Below are 21,351 nucleotides of genomic sequence, written 5' to 3'. Positions count from 1 at the left end.
CACATGTACATATATGTAACGTGTGTCCGCATGCGCAAGAGCACACACACAAAACCCAGAAATAAAAATACATAAAAATATATATCTCTTGAGCTCGCCCCAACTATCTCATCACATGCGATAGAAAACAAAGGATGTTAGACACACTTACTGAAACTAACAGCAAGATATGGTACATTCTGCATTATTAATTTGTTTTTCAATTATATTCTAAAAATTACAACCTAGAAGTTCTGCATTTTGAAATTCTTACTGGCTTCCGTAACCAGAGCAAGGCTGACTTTCATGTGCTCCTTCTAAACCTATTGAAGCAATGGGGACATGAAGAGGCTTTTCTTTTATTTCCATTTCAACTACTTCATTAACTGAAAAGAGTAAAATAATATATAGGGAGGCATGAACCAAGTTACAGATTAAAGATATAAAATCCACATATGGCAATTGCTTGTGACACTGTTGACAATAGCAATTTTAAAATGCAGCCGCCAGCATTCGCTAATGCATCTCTGTGCCCTGACCTTGCAAAACAATTTACCCACAGCTTCATTTGAATGATGTGAAAAACCTAAGAAATAGCACTTGCCCAATCACTATCAGAATTCTTACCTATTTTAACTAAATATGTAAGAAAACCATAAAAAAATAGAATATTTAAAACAAATTCTGAAGTACTGGAAAGCATACAAAATAGTTATTTCTATACTTACTCAATCTACAGAATATAACTAAGTGAATTTGCCCAGAAAAATCAAAGCTTCCAAAATTAATTTGGCAATTGTTTCTGAATTAAAGGAGCAAATCTCCCTCAAATATGTAAGTATCACAAAGGAAAAGGGCATGAGTGCTGATTTTAAATACAGAATATAACGGTCACGTCTAACCTCAGTTGCAAAAGACAAGAAAGACAGCCATCAGCTTGGGTATTCAAGTCCTTGCTTCCTCACAGCCTTAACTCAAGAATATGAGTCAACTAAAAGCCAGGTTTTAAGTTGAACAACTTACATGGCATTCCTGGAGGCTCCATAAGAAAGTAAGAGCTTGACTATATCCACGTGCCCATTCTTGGCGGCATCGTGGAGTGGAGAGTCGTTCTGATAGCCAGTGGAGTTCACCAGTGCCTTGTGCTGCAGCAATATTTCCACCACCTTCAGGTGCCCATGGTTGCAGGCTTCATGCTAATTAAATAAGAAGTGAGAAAAGTAATGAGGAAGAATAATGCATCATATCATAGTAAAATTGCACTTTAGAAAAATAAATGTGAACTTCATTCAGTAAATTGGTTCTAACCTACATGTTCATATAGACCGTTAAGTGTTAGCCTGAAGTAAAAGCCTTATTTAGTAATCTCAGTGATAACATACATGATGGTCAAGATCTATGCAATTCATGAAAAAAGATGTTATTTATCTGAGCCTTCAATCAACTGCTCTTTTTTAAAGAAGAAAATGTAGCTGTAAACCAACTCTAGCTCCTCAATTATTCCATAGTAAAAAATTAAAAACAGAAAGCTTAGAAAGTATTTAACAACTAGATAATGCATAAAAAGTAAAATTCTCCAAGGCTGAATGGAATCTACTAAATCAGGTACTTAGCCATACCCTAAGTGGTGCACCCACAAGTACACATAACCACCCCACAAAATGAGTATCCTGGAGACAGTATTTATAAGACAAGCCTCTCTATTTGCTGAAGCTACAGATTACTGGATGGCTGGGGTTGATGATAACAGAAATAACAAGGAGTAAAAAAGAGCTTACCAATGTTAACAGGGAACAGTGAAAGATTCAAAGATGCCTCACGTGCAAATCTTTCTTCATGTCTAGAGAACTCTTTAACAATGCCACTACATTATATTCTAATAAATCATTGATGTTCTGTGTTTTTTAAGGACCTCTATTCAATTCATAATGGGCAATGCCCCACTAAATATCTGTAGGTCTATTTCTAGGAGAAAATAATCCAAATTAGACATCAGGTACTCTAATAAATCACTCACCAACCTTTACTACAATTTACCTTACTGGCTTTAAAAAAGAAAAAAAACTGACCTTTCTCTGAAAAGGTTAACTAGCCTGTGGAGTCAAAACAACAAAGCGACTCTGATCCAGACTAAACCCTCCCAGCTTAAAAATTTGGCAAGGACTTATTCTCTACAACTTTAAACCTTCTTTACACATGACCTAATAAGAATCTCTCAATTTTTGTGATAAACTTCCAGCTTAGAGGGTAAGGGCTTCTACCTTCTCTCTTGACATTTCTATTGCTATCTTCAAATTGCATGCAATTAGCTCACACAGCACTTGTTTCCATGTATTGGTGCTATTCTTTTTCCAGACTATACTCCACATTGCAGTTTTGTAATAATAAGCAAAGATTTTTTAAAATGTTTAATGTAAGCAAAGATTTCTACTGCTTCTATATATTTGCAACTGGGCTGAGTATAAATGAGGCTATAAAAGATCTTCAGTAAGAATCACTGCCTTGCGGGGGCACCTGGGTGGCTCAGTTGGTTAAGCATTTGACTTCAGCTCAGGTCATGATCTCACAGTTTGTGAGTTCAAGCCCTACATCGGGCTCTGTGCTGACAGCTCAGAGCCTGGAGCCTGCTTCGAATTCTGTATCTCCCTCTCTTTGTCCCTCCCCTGCTCGTGCTGTCTCTCTGTCTCTCAAAAAGTGAATAAATGTTTAAAAAGTAAGAAAAAAAAAAGAATCACTGCCTTGTGCTATAATCCTATATCCAGTTCCTCTGACCTCTCTTTGTTCCAAGAAAGTTGGTTTCAATAATTTGCAATGTGGCAAAATGAGGCCTAATGTTGGCTCCAATAGCTACCTCCATATGTTAGCTACAAGCAGCAATATGGTGCTGCTAGATTCCTAAATCTAAAGGTAGTACTGAAAAGGTAGCCAATTTCTTGCCTGTCACAAATGAAAAAGCTAGATGAAAAATAATCATTTTCTCTTAGTGAAAATGTATGTTCTTCAGATTAAAAAGAGAATATATAGACAATTACATGAAGTATAAGAAATGGAAGACATAAACAAAATGAGAACAAAAAACAAATAGAAAACTACCAATGGTGTCCATCCAGCATGGTCTTTAACATTTGGGTCACTTCCATTTTGTAAGAGGTATTCCACAGAAGGTAGATCGCCCTAGTAGAATAATGAAAAAAAATAAAAAGAAATTAAAAATAATCAAGAAAAAAGAAGATATTGAGATTTAGGTTTTGTTTTATTTTTTTAAACTTTGTCTTCTTAAAGATAGAATCAAACTTAAATCTTTTCTCTAATGCCTACTGCTCATCAGTAGTAAGTAATAAGTCATGTACAGAGGAACTGCTCTAAAGTACCAAGAAGTCCTGAAGTCATATGGTCATCCTTGAATATCAAATATTCAAAATCTCTATGATTAGCAACCCTTATCAAAAGTCATTTCAAAATACCAAATAGAGGGCACTAACAAAAATCAACAGATGATAATGAAGTATTTAAATTCAGCACTTGATTTGTGAAAAACATCCTTTCTGAGCATGCATTAAAATGATTTCCAAGTACTGTTTAAAATAAAATCAAGGCCAAGAAGGCCACTCGGTTGAAACTACCAAAAATTGTTTTCTTATTTACAGTTACTCCATTTATCCTTAATACATTAATTTAGTTTATATTCACCTTATTTGCTATAAGATATTTTTCTTGGCAAAAGCAAGACTTATTTTCTCCAAATATTACCAACAGAGCTTACTCTGAAAAAGGCTGAAAAAATAAAAGTTACATATGGCAATGGGGCACCTGGGTGCCTCAGTCGGTTAAGCGTCCAACTCTTGGTTTCAGCTCAGGTCCTGATCTCATGGTTCTTGAGTTCAAGCCTCGCATCAGACTCTGCATGGACAGTGGGGAGCTATTTGGGACTCTCTCTCTCTCTCTCTCTCTCTCTCTCTCTCTCTCTCCCCTTCTCGGTCTCTCCCTCTCTGGTCTGTGCTCTCTCTCTCTTGAAATAAATAAACTTTAAAAAAGTTTTTTAAAAAGTTACATATAGCAAAAGTTACCCATGACAGAGAGGTGTTCAACTGGTTTTGTGAAGAGCTTCTTTAGAGAGAAGGAAATCTCTCCTCTCCCACTCCCAGCCTCAATATTCTTCTAAAACGAGTTTTTCCCCTATTGGTTTCATTATGTGGAAGTCACTAAGTCTCCTAAAAACAGTAACATTTGCTTTCATTTGATTGTTTTGGGCTGACCTTCAAGTATGACAAATCTTAAGATGGTAGCTTACTTAGTTTTCTAAAAAAAAAAAAATTTTTAACCCATTTGCTTGGGCACCTGGGTGTCTCAATCAGTTAAACATCTGAGTGTTGATCCAGGCTCAGGTCATGATCCCAGGGTTGTGGGATAGAGTCCCACGTTGGGTTCCACACTGAGAGCACAGAGCCTGCTTTTGGGATTCTTTCTCACCCTCTCTCTGCTCCTCCCGCACACACACTCTCTCTCAAAATATATAACATCAACAAAAAAATCAATTTGCAGCATACTTTTTTAAGTTCCTAAATTAACAAAATGACCCTAAATATTTAACGGATCTAAAAAATAAACATTATATATGTTTCAAATCAATTGTCTCAGTTCCAATAAAAAACATTTTCCCAGTTTCTTAGGGGTGCAAATTCTATACCACTAGTACAAGTTAGCAACCTTTGCTCTATATTTAAGTCCATTCCCAGTGAAACTAGGAACATCTGACACGATACTAATTTGAATTTGTATCTTGCAAATTCTATACCACTAGTACAAGTTTAGCAACCTTTTCTCTATATTTAAGTCCATTCCCAGTGAAACTAGGAACATCTGTCACGATACTAATTTGAATTTTTTTTAAGCAATCCCATGATTACTGGGGCAGATGAACTGCCAGAACCACACACATTTCCACCCTTCAACGTGAAAGTATCCACACACAAAAATACACAAAAAGCCTTCTGAAAGATTTCCCCATTCTAATTCTGCAGAGTAATCACAAAAACATATTAACCTAATGAAGTCCATAAAATAATACGCACACAACTGTGGATTGAAAAGTCACATGAGAACAGTCACACAGAAACAGTGACAATTTAAAAACTAAAAGCAGATTCTCTTGGAAGGTTGCTAGATAGTGGTATTTTTCTTTCTTGTAACCTTGTCAAACTATCAAAGTGTCTTCTATTACAAAGCACCACTAGACTTCCCCCAAACATAGAGCCCATTTGCAAACTAGTTTTTCATACTCAGTCTGCTTTCTCTTCCCTGGTACTTAAAAGTTTGTCACATTTTCATTGTTCTACTTTATGTAAATTTAATGTCATGCACATAAATAAAATTATGAAAATTGGAAAGAGCCCATGGTATCGGAGTAAGCTTGTACCAATGTGGAATTTCTGGGAAATAAATTAATTTCTCCTTCTGATTTCTTTACTTTCTTCACTAACATAATATTTTCTTAGTAATAAGCACTCACTTTTTTAGACTCCTCACAACTTAAAAACAGTAATTGAGGTTTTCTTAAATCACAGCAATAATAAAAGAAATCATCCAAGGAAAGTATTTACCAAGGCTTACAAGAAATTTTAAATGGATTTGGTATTTCCAAGTAATACCTTAAAAGCTGAAAATAAAGGGAATGTGTGTGCCACAATGAATTTTCTTATTGCTAACCTTTCATTCAAAAACAGGTTCTTCACATATCTGTACATATTACAAAAATATAAATTAATTTTCCACACACACACACACATTTTCCCCCTTATTATAAAGGTTAGCTCTTCTAAAATACAATTATGAATAAATATCTTGATAAAAAAGATACAGGGTATTACAATGATGAAGACTTACCCCAAATGGTTATGCTTTCTCCACATACATGAACTAATCAGCTACCTAGAACTTCTTCCTTTGGCAACTAGATATTGATTTTAAAAAATGATTCTTTGTCATCCAGAATGAAGCTCTAAAATATAGATGTGGTTTATCTATACAATGCAGTACTACATGGCAATGAGAATGAAATCTGGCCATTTGTAGCAACATGGATGGAACTGGAGGGTGTCATGCTACGTGAAATAAGTCAGGCAGAGAAGGACAGATACCATATGTTTTCATTCATAAGTGGAACGGGAGAAACTTAACAGAGGACCATAGAGGAGGGGAAGGAGATAAAAATAGTTGGAGAGGGAGGGAGGCAAACCATGAGAGACTCTTGAATCCTGAAAACAAAGTGAGGTCTGATGAGGGTGGGGAGGAGGAAAAGGGTGGTGATGGGCATGGAGGAGGGCACTTGGGGTGAGCACTGGGTGATATATGGAAACCAACTTGACAACACACTATAAAAGAAAAAAAATAACAAAGTAAAATATATTAAACACTTCCCTGGCTTCTCAAGAGTTTACTGAAAAAAGTAACTTCACAGATGCTTCTGACAACCTAGTCTGTGTAACGTTAGCTACTAGTATTAAGGAGGTTCAGTATTATAAAGGCGGTGGATGACAGAGGGAAAAATGAATACTGACTCCAAGAGATATTCTCGAAATTACAATCTTGAAAATATCATAGAGGCCAGTTTGCTTGGGAGTACTTTGCAACTTTCTCAGGACGCTGGTATAAAGGACGTGCAGTAACTGGAGTTTACACAGAATGTGACTGCCTTAAAATACAATCAATGACAAAGTCAGACTCCTCACAAGGGATGTTCTCTCCACCCAGGAGATCCTCCTCATCTTTGCTATGTTAAGTGTCTCATGCCTTATAAGTTGCCTGAAAAATATGATTCGCTATGTCTGCATCAAAAATATATCATGACATGCCAACGTCAAGCCTTCTATATCATGATATATTCAGTGCTGTGGCATGAATTATGAGTAATCATTACCATTTAAGAATCCGTGCTAGAAATCTGAGGTTATTCCAGCAACTACAAATCCCCAAGCAGAGGTGACATAATAAAGTAACAAATCAAAATTTTCTTTATGCCTAGAGAAATACCAAACACTAAGTTTTCAAAAATTAAATCAGAAAAATAAATTAGTGTTTATCTAGTTTCTACCTAGGCATAGTAACACTTTCTCATAAAATCTCTCATTTATAATATAATGTTCTCAGTAGCATTTTAACCACAGGTGACATCCACATTCAAATAGAAACGGGCAATAAAAAGAGCCAACTGGATCTCAAATTTGCTCTGGCTACTGAGAATACACACAATATCCCAGACATCATGTTAATGAAGATTCTGCTTGAAATCCCAGTGTAATAAAATGAAAATATCAACAAGGAATTCAAGAAGAATCCTGTAGGGTTTGCATTCATATGGGGCCGAATGTCCAAAAAGCAGAATGGCTCGCCTATAAACCCAGGGTCCTGAGGGGGAAAAAGGATTGGATGGGGCGCCCGGGTGGCTCAGTCGGTTAGGCCTCCGGCTTCGGCTCAGGTCATGATCTCACGGCTCCTGGGTTCAAGCCCCGCGTCGGGCTCTGTGCTGACAGCTCAGAGCCTGGAGCCTGCTTTGTATTCTGTGCCTCCCTCTCTCTCTCTGACCCTCCCCTCCTCGTGCTGTCTCTCAAAAACAAATAAAAAACAGTAAAATAAAATAAAATAAAATGGACAACAAAATAAAGACATTAAAAAAAAAAAAAAAAGGTTTGGAGAACTGAAAAGACAAACAGGATCTCCTAGTGGTACAGCAGTGGTCCACACTCAGCAGCCTGAATTCAGGCAGTCTGGATATTTACTAAGACCCTCTATCACCAGGTATGGAGGTTATCAAGATAAATAAGGTAAGAGAGGCTCTACATTAACCTAGAAGTCGGCGTCTAGGAATTTATCCTAAAGATACACCTGCTCACATATGAAACAAAGATTGCTTGCCACAGCACCGTTTATAAAAGCAAAAAAAATGGAAACAGGCATCCATCAGTAAGGCCTAGTCAAATAATCAAAATGTACAGAAGGCAGTGCTACTATAAAAATATACAGAAAGCTGTGTACCAATATGGAAGGGATCTGCTTATAGTTACACAAAGAAATTCACAAAGGACACACAAGTACGCACGCAAGGTGGTTAAGCAGAAAGGGCTTGTCATTAACCGTGCGGCGAGGGGCAGAGACGGGAGTGAGGCTTCCTACTATAATACTGCCCTTACTCTTATTTTTGAAACCTGCACTTATTACTTATTTTGAAATTAAATTTTAATTTTTTAATGTTTATTTTTGAGAGAGAGAGAGAGAGAGAGCATGAGCTGGGGAAGGGCAGAGAGAGAGAGGCAGACACAGAATCTGAAGTAGGTTTCAGGCTCCGAGCTGTCGGCACAGAGCCCGATGAGGGGATTGAACCCACAACCCGGGAGATCATGACCTGAGCTGAAGTCGGACACTTAACTGACTGAGCCACCCGGGCGCCCCTGATATTAAACTTTACATGAAGAATATACTCTGGATAACCACAGTATCTAATAACGTCATATAATAAACAGAAAGCTAAATGAATACAAATGAAAACAAAATAATGTCACCATAGAGGAGAAACTAACTCTAGGAATTCTGAGAAACACTTATTAAAACGATAAGATGTAAACTGGGTTTTTAAGGTTACATACAAAGAGCTGGGAAGGAAAAGGGAAGCATGTAGAGGAAAGAATATAAATCAGAGAGAAGAACACGTGCCAAGTATTGGCAGCATTAATGAACGTACCTGAATAATTCATAAGGCTAAATAAAGTTCAGTGTGACAGGAGAATGGGGTTCAGAGCATGACTGACTGGAAAATTAGCTCATATATTCATCAAATTCATCTGTTAGGTTCCAGGCAATGTTCTAGATCCTGAAGATATAACAACAAACAGAATTCTTGCTCTCATTCTAGAGAGAAGCAAGAAACTAAGAGATCTATAATAATAATAATAATAATAATAATAATAATGTCAGTTAATTGGGGGACCCAGTGGCTTAGTCAGTTAAGTGTCCAATTGTTGATTTTGGATCAAGTCACGATCCCAGCTCAAGGGATTTAGCCCCACAAAGCGAAGAGCCTCTTTTGTATTCTCTGTCTCTCTCCCCCCACCCCTCTCCCCTACTTGCACTCAAAAAATAAAATAAATCTTTAAAAAAAAAAGTCACGAAATATCTGAGAGGAAAACCAAGCGAGCAGGACCGCTAGGTGAGGTGAGCTAGGAAGTCTCTCTAGAGGCATCATTTGAGCAGAAGCCTGAAAAAGGATCACATAGGGCTGCGCAGGCCATGGGAAGGACAGTGGACTTCATTTAAATGGAAAACCTACATTCTGTTCAGCAGTAGTAACTTCTATTTCCTTGTTCCATTTTTAGTATTTTAACTTCAGAGCCATTTCAAATCTTTTTCTAAAGTAAAGTGGGCACAAAAGATAAATTAAGATAGCAGAACCACAATACTTGGTTTTCTAGTACACATTTGCAGCTATAAATGAGAAAATTAGAGCAGAAAGTGAATTGAATACTACTTATAAAAAGACAAATATACTGTTGAATCAACGTGAGAAATACATTTTTTCACACATTATTTGTTCTACTAAAATCAACCTGGTTGGAGGGTTTATATTCAACTCATGTTTTTAAAAGAGGGAACTCTTATTAACAGTGAATTAAAAAAAAAAAAAACTAGAAATCAATTTGCTCGTCTTAAATGTACTGTATCAGAATCTGCCGACTAATGACAATAACTGTATTTGATAAGTGCAAAAGAATCAAATGAGTAATTTTAATGCTGGCAAGAAGACCCTTCCTAGGTAAACTAATAATACAACACAACTTTTATGAAGCAATCTTCAGTGGAGAAAACTCACAAGACAACATCATATTTTTTCATGTTTTAAGAGTCTATGTCGTTTTTTCATTGCTGAGGCCAAGGGCAGGCAAACGATGGCCTGCAGGCCAGATGCATGATTTTGTATGTCAAGTTTTATTGGTTTAAATATTATCTATGGCTGCTTTTGAACTATGGGCAGACATGAATAGTTGTAGAGACTGTATGGCCTGGGAAGCTGAAAATATTTACTCTGCCCCTTTAAGAAAGTATTTGTCAAACCACAGCCTAGGTCTTAGAGATCTTCATTAGTAAAGATAAATACTTATTATGGTTAAAAGAAAAATTCTCTACCAGTGTAAATGGAGTCCCGCCTGGTAGCGTGAAAATAATTCCCAGAAAGCAAAATGTAGGAACAAAAGCAGTTTATATTCTTACGTGTTAGTCAGAAAAATGAAAAACATCATTATTATGCTAGCTACTTAAGTCTATGAAGCATTTATAGCATTATAAAGTTAAGGTTATAATAGCTTATGTGCATATCTTTTATATACATAACAAATACGACAAAAATATAGTCTGATTTTTTAAATCAATGCTTTGCAAAGAAATAAAGTACTACCAGGGACCAACTGAAAGTTTAAGTTGTTCAAGGGATATGCATGCGGACACTAGCATGTAGTCATGCTGCGGTTTCCCACCTCACTGGCATCAGATGTACTCCACATTCATCATTTACTGGAAGATAAAGCAAGGAAAAAAACAAAAATAAAACCCTAACAGCTGGGGAGACTCATTTTTGTGCTTTTCCCTTTCTCCATACGAAAACAGGCGAATGCCTGGACCCAATGGCCCACTCCGTATTCTTCCCAGATGTTTCACACTCCTCACCAGCCTTATGTGTGGGGGCTCCAACGGGTTCCTTCCAGATCTTCCAAAGTTCTCTATCTGTGCAAAAGACCTAAGGGTCTCCTGGTGAATTTACTAAAAGATCATAAAAGCTATCCTAATTCAGTACTAAGCTGGCCTGTATTTGATCTGGGTAACACCTGCAGCAAATCAGAAAGTCTATAATGTGGTGCTAACTGCTCCCCTGTATGTACAGTTCTTGAGTCAGTTCCAAGGATTAACCCTTGCAAGTATACCTCACACTTGACAAATGGGCTAGTTTCCAAAAAACGAACACTCTCACACCCCCAGTGTTGAGGCAGTAAGTAAAGAGACATGACTTTAATGAACACACTATTAAAAGAAATGGCTGGCTGTGGGAGATAGACATGTTCCTTCAGGGTCAACCATGGGAGCCATTTCTGATCATCAAATTTCCAAGTCATCAGAAAAAAGTACAGACCACATCTTTGAACCTTGCAAATTCTGGGAGTGCCCACGGCAAGTGTCAAACATACAAAAGTCTGTCATCTCCCACACTGTCCCTAGCTCTTTGGCCGAGTAACAAAGTGTTACCAGCAGTAACCTGGCCATTGTCTATACTCGTAAAGCATGAGAAACTGATGAAAACTAAAGAAAATCATTATGGAATAGACAACTCAAAGGCATTGGCAAAGCAGAAGCTGAAATATTGAAATACTAGTTTTCTCTTAGAAGATTATGGTCCTCAGGCCCAGGGGCCACTGCTGTGAGGTAGGGACACAGTCCCTATGAACTCTGCTTCTGTGGTTCAAAGGAAGTATCACATGAGTAGGTTAATTATCCTAGTAATCTCATGTCACTATTCACAGGCCCCACAGAAATTGTTTTTTACAGGTGGTCTCGTTCCAAAATTGTATTTCACAGCAAGCATCCTACCTTAATTGAAGCAATATGAAGTAAAGTCTCTCCTCTATGATTTCTTTTCATAGCTGTAAGGCTACCGGGAGACAGCTTCATTGCTGAGGGGTTAGACATCACCCGTCTGTAACTTGGACTGTTCAGTGCAGAAGGTGGTGAAAGGCTCATAGATCCGTCTGATACATTACTGTTTTTCCTCCTTAATGTGTCACCAACTTTACGTTTGCTTGGAGGTGGTGAAGAGCAGTCAGGCAGTGGTTTGTTTTCTGAAAGCACCATTTGCTGCCCACTGGTGCCAGGAACGCTGCTTCTGCATCTCTTAGAAACGGGACTGGACCGTCTGCTGCGATGTCCACGTAGCCCATTATGACCTGATGGCAAGGACTGCTTAGATGTAAGATGATTCGCACAGAGATTCTTCTCAGGAGTCAGGTCTTCGTTCCTGCTCTCCACTTCCGGAGACTCTATTTGCTCAGCCAATGGTAAAGAGCCTTCAGTTAAGCTTCTAGAACACTCTGATTCCGTTACAGAGTCGCTGGCAAGTAAGTCTATGCCACCATTTGTCTGAGGACTAGCAGTAACAGACAACTGGCTACAGAAAGATACCAGCTTTTCCTTAAATTCCTCTTTGGAATCAGGTTCACCATCTTCCTTTTCTGCCTCGAAATTCCATTCTTGGTTGATTTTAGCTAAAGTTTTCTTTCTTTTTTTTTTTCCAGATCTTGTGGATGCCTTTTTAGGCCTAACAGGACCACTCATTGGGGGACTGGTAGAGATAAAGTCATACATTGAGGCTTGATGAGCGCTCTCACCATCTGTCACTCGAGGCTGGGTTTGCACTGCAACTTTACTCACAACATATCTGACCTTCTTACTTCGAGGACTAAACCACATTTTTATTGAGTTCTTCTTATTTTCCGCGTCACTGAATACATTTCGCCTAGATGTGTCTTCTTTCAAATCTGATAGAAAAAAAGGAAAAGAAATCTGTTACATCAACTTAATCTCCCCCATCTTGAACTCCCAAAGAATTTTGTTCATAGTTCACACTTCATTTGTGTACCTTTCCCCCCTCCTAGGCCATGAACTCCTTGAGAGGAGATATTCACTCATTCAACAAATAGTCACAGAATCCTACTTTAATTCCAGACAATGTTCTGGGGTTGGAGATACAACAGAGAACAAAATTTGGAACTTCTACTCCACTGGGGATGGGCAGAATATACACATAAGTAAGCAGACTATACAGCACACTGGTGGTGAGAAGAGCCATAGAGAAAAGATATGTCACACAGATAGATTGGCAGGCAGACAGACAGACACTCAGGCAGGAGGGCAGATATGGGATTTAACAAGCAGTAGTAAAAAAATTAACACTTGTTAACTGAGACTTCTGAAAACCAATCAATATAATAATCAATAATTCATTGTATCAACAAACCAAAGGAAAATAATGTGATTTTGTGAGCAGATACAGAAAAAACAACAAAATCTACCATTCATTTATGATTTTATAAGATGATAAACTAATAAGAATAGAAAAGAACTTTTTCAACATGGTAAAGGGCATCTACAAAAATACACACAGCTAATATCATGCTAAATGGTAAAATACTGCAACTACCATTTTGTTCCTATTATTAAAAACAAGGCAAAAATATCTGTTCTCACCACTCCTAGTCAACATCACACTGAAAGTCCTAGATAGCACACCAAGAAACAGATATAAAAGGCACACCAATATAAAACCATCTATTTATAATTGACCTGAATCACTATATAGAATATCTCAAAGAAAAAAAATTTTTTTAAATTAATGAAACTAACAAATAACTTGAACAAGGACTTAGAAAGAGGGTCAAAATACCAAGTTCAACTTCAACTATGTTTCTGTATAACAATGAACAAATGCAAAATGAAATTAAAAAACATTAGTACCATTTATAAAAGTACCCAAAAAACCCATAAAGTATTTAACATAAATCTCACAAAATACATACAAGTTCTGAAAACTATAAAATATTTATGAAAGAAGTCCATAGAAATGGAAAGACATGCCATGAGAGTAAGAGTCAATATTGTTGAAGATGTTGATTCTCCCCAATGGAGCTACAGACCACAGTGAAAATCCTAGGATTTTTTGGTAAATATAGGTAAACTGATTCTAAAATTTACATGAGAAAGCAAAGGAGCCATAATATGGAAAGGCATAAGACCTAGAATAGCCAAATCAATAATGAAGAAAAACAAAATTGGAGGACTCACATCATGTGACTTCAACTTATTTCAAAGAAAATGAATCTAAGGGATTGAAGACAGTCACAACTCTTCAGGTGCCATCTCATTTAATCTCAAGCTATGTAAACAAGAAACTAATGCGAATGAATGAACTTTACATACTCAAATATACTCTTGAGCAGAAGTCAGATACAAAAAAAAAAAAGAAGTCAGATACAAAACAATACATAAAACCAGCTAAAACTAATCTAATGTGTTAAATCAAAATACTGATTATCTGATAACTATGGGGAAAGGAGTTAGTGACTATATAGAGGCAACAAGAGAGGCTTCTAGAATACTGTTTATTCTTCTGGGTATTTATACTGTTTATTGAGTTCAGTTTGTGAAAATTCATTAAGCTATACAGTGTGTACTATAAGGATTTCTTCAACTTTTTATCAATAATCATAAAGTAGGGGCTTAGTCGGTTAAGCATCTGACCTCTTGATTTCAGCTCAGGTCATGATCTCACGATTCTTAAGTTTGAGCCCTGCATCAGGCTCTGCACTAACAGTACGGAGGCTGCTTAGGATGATTCTCTCTCTCCTCTCTCTCTGCCCCTCCACAGCTTGCATTCCCATTTTCTCTTTCAAAATAAATAAATAAACTTAAAAGTAAATAAAAATAATTCTTAAAAACAACAATAAATAATCATAAATTAAAATACAAAGAATCAGTAGAGTTTAAAAAAGAATCACTGTCCCTAAGTAGACAAGGTGCCACATTCCGGGGAGGAGTACAAACACTTTGGTGCATTAGAAAACATCATCAAGGAAGGCCTCTCTGTAAAGCTCACTTTCGAGTTGAGACCTCATGACAAATGACAAAAGGGAAGCAGTCACATAAATATCTAGGAAAGTGGTTCCCAAGTAGAAGGAAGAACAAGTGCCAAGGTCTTAAGGTGGAAAAAAGTTTAGAAAGACACTGTGGCTGGACCTTGGGGAAGGAGCGGAAAATTAAGTCAGAGAGGTAAGCAGCTAAGCATTCTATGAAGAGCTCAGCCACAAGTATTACTGCTGGTATTCCTCATTCCATCAACCTCTGAAGTGGGAGGGCCTCAGGCTTCTTCACCTGCAATCACTCCCTTGGTAACTATATATGTATATATCTGTTTATATACATGGACAACTTTAAATGTGTATGTGCCAGCCGGACCTCTGCCCTCAACTGCAGACTAATATACAACTGCCTACTCAACAACTCTTAACATGCATGTCTACTCTTAATAAGTATCTCACACTGAACATGACCAAAACTGAGCTCCTTATCCACATCCTCCCAAACCTGCTCCTCCGATAGCTGTCCCCATCTCAGTAAATGGCATATCATTAATCCAATAGCTTAGGACAAAACCTTAGACTCAAACTTGCCTCTGCTATCTCTTTCATGCCTTACACGCAAAATGCAAGTTCTACAGTTCCACCTGCAAAATACAACCAAATCTCCCCACTTCTTATGGCCTCCCTTCCTGCCAGCACAGTATAGGACACCATCATCCTGCACTAGATTAATAATAATAAGCTCCTAAATCATCTCCCTGATTCTGGTCTTGCTTCCTCCCCCATAAGTCTATTCTCAACAGAGCAGTCAGTGATCCCTTTATAGCTGGTCAAATTATGTCACTAAAACGCTCCAGACTTTCACTCCGGCTCTGAACAAAAGCCAAAATCTTCGTAGCCATCTAACAGGCCAGAAACAACCTGATCTTCCACTATCTTCCTGATCTCCTGTTCTCTCCTTACTGGCCATTCCAGCCACTGGACCTCCTTGCTGGTCCTCAAACTAATAAAATGTTTTATGTAAGTCAGATGGCATGACTATATCTGTGTTTTACAAATCCAGTCACGACTGGAGCGAGAGAAAATACTTTGGTACAAGGCAATTGTTAAGAAACCAGAGTAGGAGTATAAGTAGAAGATAACAGACTGGGGAGGCTGTAGGGGGGAAAAGAAGTCTTTGAAAGGTATTTAGGAGATAAAATTTATAAAATGTGGTGATGAAGTGAATACAAGAAGGTGGCAGTGACAAGGATGAGTCACCTGCTTCTGGCTTACACCACTGAAGGCACCTAGAGAAGAAACACTGATGGGAGGGAGGGGGTGGGGCGGGGTAGGAGCGGCCAGGGGTTCTGAGTGTCAGGAGTGTGCCAATACGGCCAGGCCCTGGTGGCTCCACCCAGACCACTTCTCAGGACTGTGTTCGTAGCACACATCTCTGAGTGATGGAGCAGGGTCTCCCAGTGGGAAAGACAACAGGCCCATGTCCACTTACCACAAAAAGTCAATTCCCTAAGCTTAGAGTTCATTTCCCATATTACAACCCACTCTGTGTGTGCAGGAATCCATGATGGGCCCTTTGCCAATTATGATGAAAGATGCAAAACTGCTAAATAAAACATCAGCAAATCAAACCCAGGAATTTCAAGGGCAATATGGTAAAATACTCGCCAATTTTAAATGTATACACCCTCTCACAAAGCAATTTGGCTTCTAGTCATCTACCTTATCAAATACAGAAAATATCCACACAGGTACCTGCAAACATAAATGTGTAAGAATTTATGCAGCAATATTCGTAACAGCATAAATTAGGGGGGAAAGTCAGTGTTCATCAATCAGCAATCAATTAAGTATAGATCATTTAGACAACAAGATCTTATGTGGCCACTTCAAGACACGTGTTAAGTATAGCAAAATCTCATTTATGTTCTAAAAATTCTATTGCATTTATGACCAAATACTTTCATAAATGCATAGAAGAAGAACTAGAAAGCAAAACAATGAAAGCGGCACCTCTGTAAAGGAAAGGAATTTTCTGCTTTTCAGTTGAGGGAAAACGGTAGAAGACTTGCACACGTTACACACTTTTATATAGCTTAATCCACCATGAAAAGAATACTGTCTTATATCTCTTATACAAACAGAAAACAAAACTTGTTTAAGGTTATATACCTAGTTGCTGAAACAGCTGGCATTTGAACTCATACCTCTTTTCACAAAACATTAAAACTTTTCACTAAGTATCACTACATGTGATACTGTAGTTTATAGTAAGAAAATATATTTGGTCTTCATCTACAATTCCCCTGATACAAAGAGGTCCAAAAACCTTCTAATTTCCCAAGAGGACCTATAGGGGCATCTTCTGTCATAAATATTTAGGCATGTTTCCAGTTTCTAAAGTAGTTTGAGTGATAAAAGGGAAATAGGTGTCTTCTCTTCTTCACAACCGCTTCTTTCAACCACACCTAAGCTTACATTAATGAGGTCACTTCTAGAGTCCCTCTAAGGATGGAGACCGGTTGTCAGGGGAACCAAACAAAATGAAAAAGTTAAAGCGTTCAGTCCCACCCCCAAACTTCAAGAGGGGAGAGGAGCCACAAGTTGAACTAATCGCCAGCGGCCAATGATTTAATCAATCATGCCTAAGTAATGAAGCCTTTAAAAAAAAACAAAAAGGAAGGGTTTGGGACGTTTCCAAGTTGATGAAGACGTGGAGGTGCTGGGAGAGCAGCACGCCCAGAGAGGGCAACAAAGCTTCGCGCCCCTGCCCACACCCCTTGCCCTCTGAATCTCTTCTACTTGGCAATCCCTGAGTTATATCCACTTTTGGAACAGTAATCTAGTAAGTAAGGCATTTTCCTGAGTTCCATGAGCCACTCTAGCAAATTAATCAAACTCAAGGAGGGCCTGGGAACCTCCAAGATGCAACCAGGTAGCGTTTGAAGGGCAGCGGGGGGCAGTCTTGTGGGACCGAGCTCTTAACCGGTGTTGGCCCTTAATGCTATCCCCAGGCAGGCAGTGCCAGCACAGACGGAAACCTTGGGACACCCAGCTATTGTCAGAGAACGACTTAATACTTGGAAAACCCACACATCTAGTGTCCGAGTGAAGTAGAGAGACAGACAAAAATGGTGAGCTTTTCCTTGCACTATATATATTATAATCGCTATAATATATTGTAATTTTTATTTTTTAGACCTACCAATCTTGCCCATTACCACCTGAGTAGGAAACAGTGTATGAGTTGTATAGTGATCTACTTTCAGATTCTGTCAGTGATCCTCCTTCAAGTTGTCTTATTTTGGTTTTGCCTTTAAGCCCATTCGTTTTTCTTTAAAAAATATATTCCTGGGCATGTGGGTGGCTCAGTTGGTTAAGCATCCAATTCACGGTTTCAGCTCAGGTCATGATCTCACAGGTTTGCAAGATCAAGCCCCCAGCTGGGCTCTAAGCTGACAGCGAGAGGCCTGCTTAGGATTCTCTCTCCCTCTTTCTCTACCCCCTCCGCTACTTGTGCTCCACTTCTCTCTCAAAACAAATAAATGATTTTAAAAAATATATTCTCTCAAAATTCTTTCCTCCCACCCCACACAGGGGTGGGGAAACCAACCCAGGTCAGCCCAGCACAGTGGTGAGCACTGTGAGTGCTCAAAAAATATTGGTAAATAAATTATTTGATATCTGCTCTTAAATCTTGACAAGCATTTATATGAGAGGTTACATTTTAAAGGCTAGGAAACAACTTGAGTGTCACCCAATTCTCTCACTTAAAGATGAGATATTAACGTTAAAAAGACAGGAGAGGGAAGGGGGAGTCACCCAATCCAGTACTCCTCTCCACAGGAACTGGATTACCAAGATGCTGTTTCAGGTACAAGAAAGAACACAGAAAAGCCAGGGACACTGGAAAAACCACCACCACCACCTGACAGGACTAATAGTGCCTAACAAATAAGTTCCTAATGTCTGATACTCATTCTCCAAATTGACATAGACTCAGTAATGTCCTTTGACCAACAAAGGTACTTAGAATGTTTTATTTGTAGGTAGGTGGGTGGGAAGGTAGGTAGGAAGGAAGGAAGGAAGGAGAAGCTACCATATTATGGTTTTTTTCCTGAGAAGTAACTCTTCATTCAAGATGAAGGGAACTCATATTTATAAGACTTTTCTTACATTACAGACTCTAAAGCAAAATTTTAACAAACTTAGTTCTAACTCTAAGTTACTTTAAGAAGAAAACCAATGGTATCTTATTCCTAAGAACTGGTAACATCTGCTATGTGGGAAATAAATGTGTCTGCTGCTACTAAGGTGTTATATAAAATTGTCAAGTGTGCTTATTCCTGAAAAGTTTGAATACTTAAGAGATACAACATAATTTTAGTTTCATTTTTCTTATTTGTTTCTGGGAATAGATTTCTTCTCAACATTCTCATGCCTTGAAGTATTAATGAGAAAAAAGGAAATTACAAAATATTTTTAAATTCCTTTTAGGTATTTTCATTCACACAGAACACTTTATTATTTTATCACTGAAAATTATTAATAGGTCAGAGGAACAGTAAACTAAAATCTCAAATCACTTTAGTTCAAAATTGATGTTTCTATTCCTCTTTCACCTCTTATTTCGTGAGCATAAAGCTCCTATTCTTATAAATAGATCTATAAAGACAGTACTTTAAATAGGTAAGAAAAAATGAAAAATAGTAAATAATTCATTTTTAACTCTGTAGAAACTTCATAGACGTGATCTCTGCCTAACAAAGGAATTCAGTCAAACTCCATTCTATTCCAAAGAAGCCATCCCTTCCTCCTGGTGCAAATGGAAGCATTATACTGGCCAGACAGTAAGCCAACAAACCCAGCTGGAAGCCTGGACTCTCTGGCATCCTTCTTAAGTCCTAGCTGAATAAAACTTGGTCTACAAAGTGTTCTTAAATTAGGATCTTGGCAATAAAAACAATCAGAATGAGGTATCCATTCACACAGAAAACTTTATGTCAGATTTCTAACAAGGTCTTTCCTCTGCAGTGATTGGTAGATTTCAAAAACAAGTCATTTCTGATAGAATTTCAAGTCTAGAGGAAAGGTCATCATGAAATGTTACCAGTATTACTTTCTTAAGACTCTGGATTACAAAGACAATGGTTAATCCTCTAGTAGTCGGTAAAAACTTATATTTGATTTTCTAAAATTTCTTTTAAAGATAGATGGTGACATTTTCAATTAAAAACAAGTCAAACGCTAGGGTCCCTAGGTGGTTCAGTAGGTTAGGTGTCCAACTCTTAGTTTTAGCTCAGGTCATGATCTCAAGGTTTAGGAGTTGAAGCCCTGCATCGGGCTCTGTGCTGAAAGTGTGGAGTTTGCTTGGGATTCCCTCTCCCTCCCTCTCTCTGCCCCTGCCCCGCAGGCTCACTGTATATGTCTCAAAATAAATAAAACATTTAAAAAAATTTTTTTAAAACAAGTCAAATGCTAAAGTAAAGACTTTAAGGACTTGTAAAATTTACAAAATGTATAATTTCAGGGTGCGTGGCTGGCTTGGTTAATGGAGCATGCCACTGTTGATCGTGGGGTTGTCACTTCAAGCCCCATGTTGGGTATAGAGATGACTTAAATATAAAATCCTTAAAAAACAAACAAAACACAATTTCATACTAAGGTCTACATAACCCTTAAATTATAAAGAAATGAATGAAAAGAGCATATATTCATGTAATTTATGTGTACATAATAATTTCACTAATCATCCAGTAGTAATAAATACACTCTGGAAGATTTCATTTTGACCTTTCTTCTAGACTTGAGATTATATCAGAAATGACTTTTTTTGAAATTACACATCTTGTCCTAACTAAGCAAGGGCCACAGCAGCAAACATGATTGTAAATTCTGCATTTTACACAGCATTTCTAAGTTAAGCCTGTAAAAAAGCAAAACCCCCATCCTCCTGGAACATAAATCACAATATTAACAGCTACAACAATTTTTATGAGTGAATGCTTCTAAGCATTATAAACTGTCATATTCATTTCATGAAGAAAAATATTGGTCCTTCCTCCACATAGTAAATTTCTTAATGATGACATTTTAAAAAATTCTATCCCCTGAATATAAATATTTCTGAGAGCATCACAAAATATCGAGGAACAGAGATGCACATGTTGCTAAGGATCAGCTTAGCCAAGTTTTTTCTTAAAATTTAATAATAAACTATAGAAAAAGGAGGCAATTAGAAAATGTGATTTAGCTATCATTAATCTACATCAAAGGATTATAATGATGTACATTGTGTGCCTTTCAAATTATTCTCTATTATAGGTTTCACAACAGAAGTTGAGAAATCTCTTTGACAAACTAGTCCCTTATTAAAAATCAAAGGAAAGTGCTTTGCTACCATCTGTGCAACATTAACGCCTTCACCGAAGAATGATTATTTTGTAAGTTAAGAAGTATTCAGTTCTATTTAAAAAAAAACAACAGCAACACAGCTATTCAATGTTCATCTTCATCTATTATAAGAAAGTCATAACATATATGAAACACTATGTAATTCACTATAGAAAGACAAGCATCTCTCTGGAAGCCAGAAAACAGAAAAGGAAATTGTGATCCCATGAAAGCATAATCAAAGTGCTTTTTTTTAACGTCACCACCAATACCAACAAATGCCTCACAGAGCCTGACCAGCACCTGCAGGTCT

The 21,351-nt window shown here is 37.6% G+C and overlaps 1 protein-coding gene across 1 annotated transcript in view; it reads right to left on the bottom strand.

Moving 5' to 3' along the window:
• The window catches only part of BARD1 (BRCA1 associated RING domain 1), an 81,236-nt gene that overhangs the window by 39,411 nt on the left and 20,474 nt on the right, over positions 1 to 21,351 (bottom strand). Inside the window, exons 4-6 of the mRNA XM_029932927.1 lie at positions 11,605 to 12,548; positions 3,073 to 3,153; positions 1,003 to 1,175 (exon numbers count right to left, since the gene is read on the bottom strand). Coding sequence (XP_029788787.1) covers positions 1,003 to 1,175; positions 3,073 to 3,153; positions 11,605 to 12,548 — 1,198 coding nt within the window. The remainder of the gene's footprint in view (positions 1 to 1,002; positions 1,176 to 3,072; positions 3,154 to 11,604; positions 12,549 to 21,351) is intronic.

This window comes from Suricata suricatta, chromosome 3 (assembly GCF_006229205.1).
Source record: "Suricata suricatta isolate VVHF042 chromosome 3, meerkat_22Aug2017_6uvM2_HiC, whole genome shotgun sequence".
Classification (NCBI taxonomy): Eukaryota; Metazoa; Chordata; class Mammalia; order Carnivora; family Herpestidae; genus Suricata; species Suricata suricatta.
This window is presented reverse-complemented; position numbering and strand designations above follow the sequence as displayed.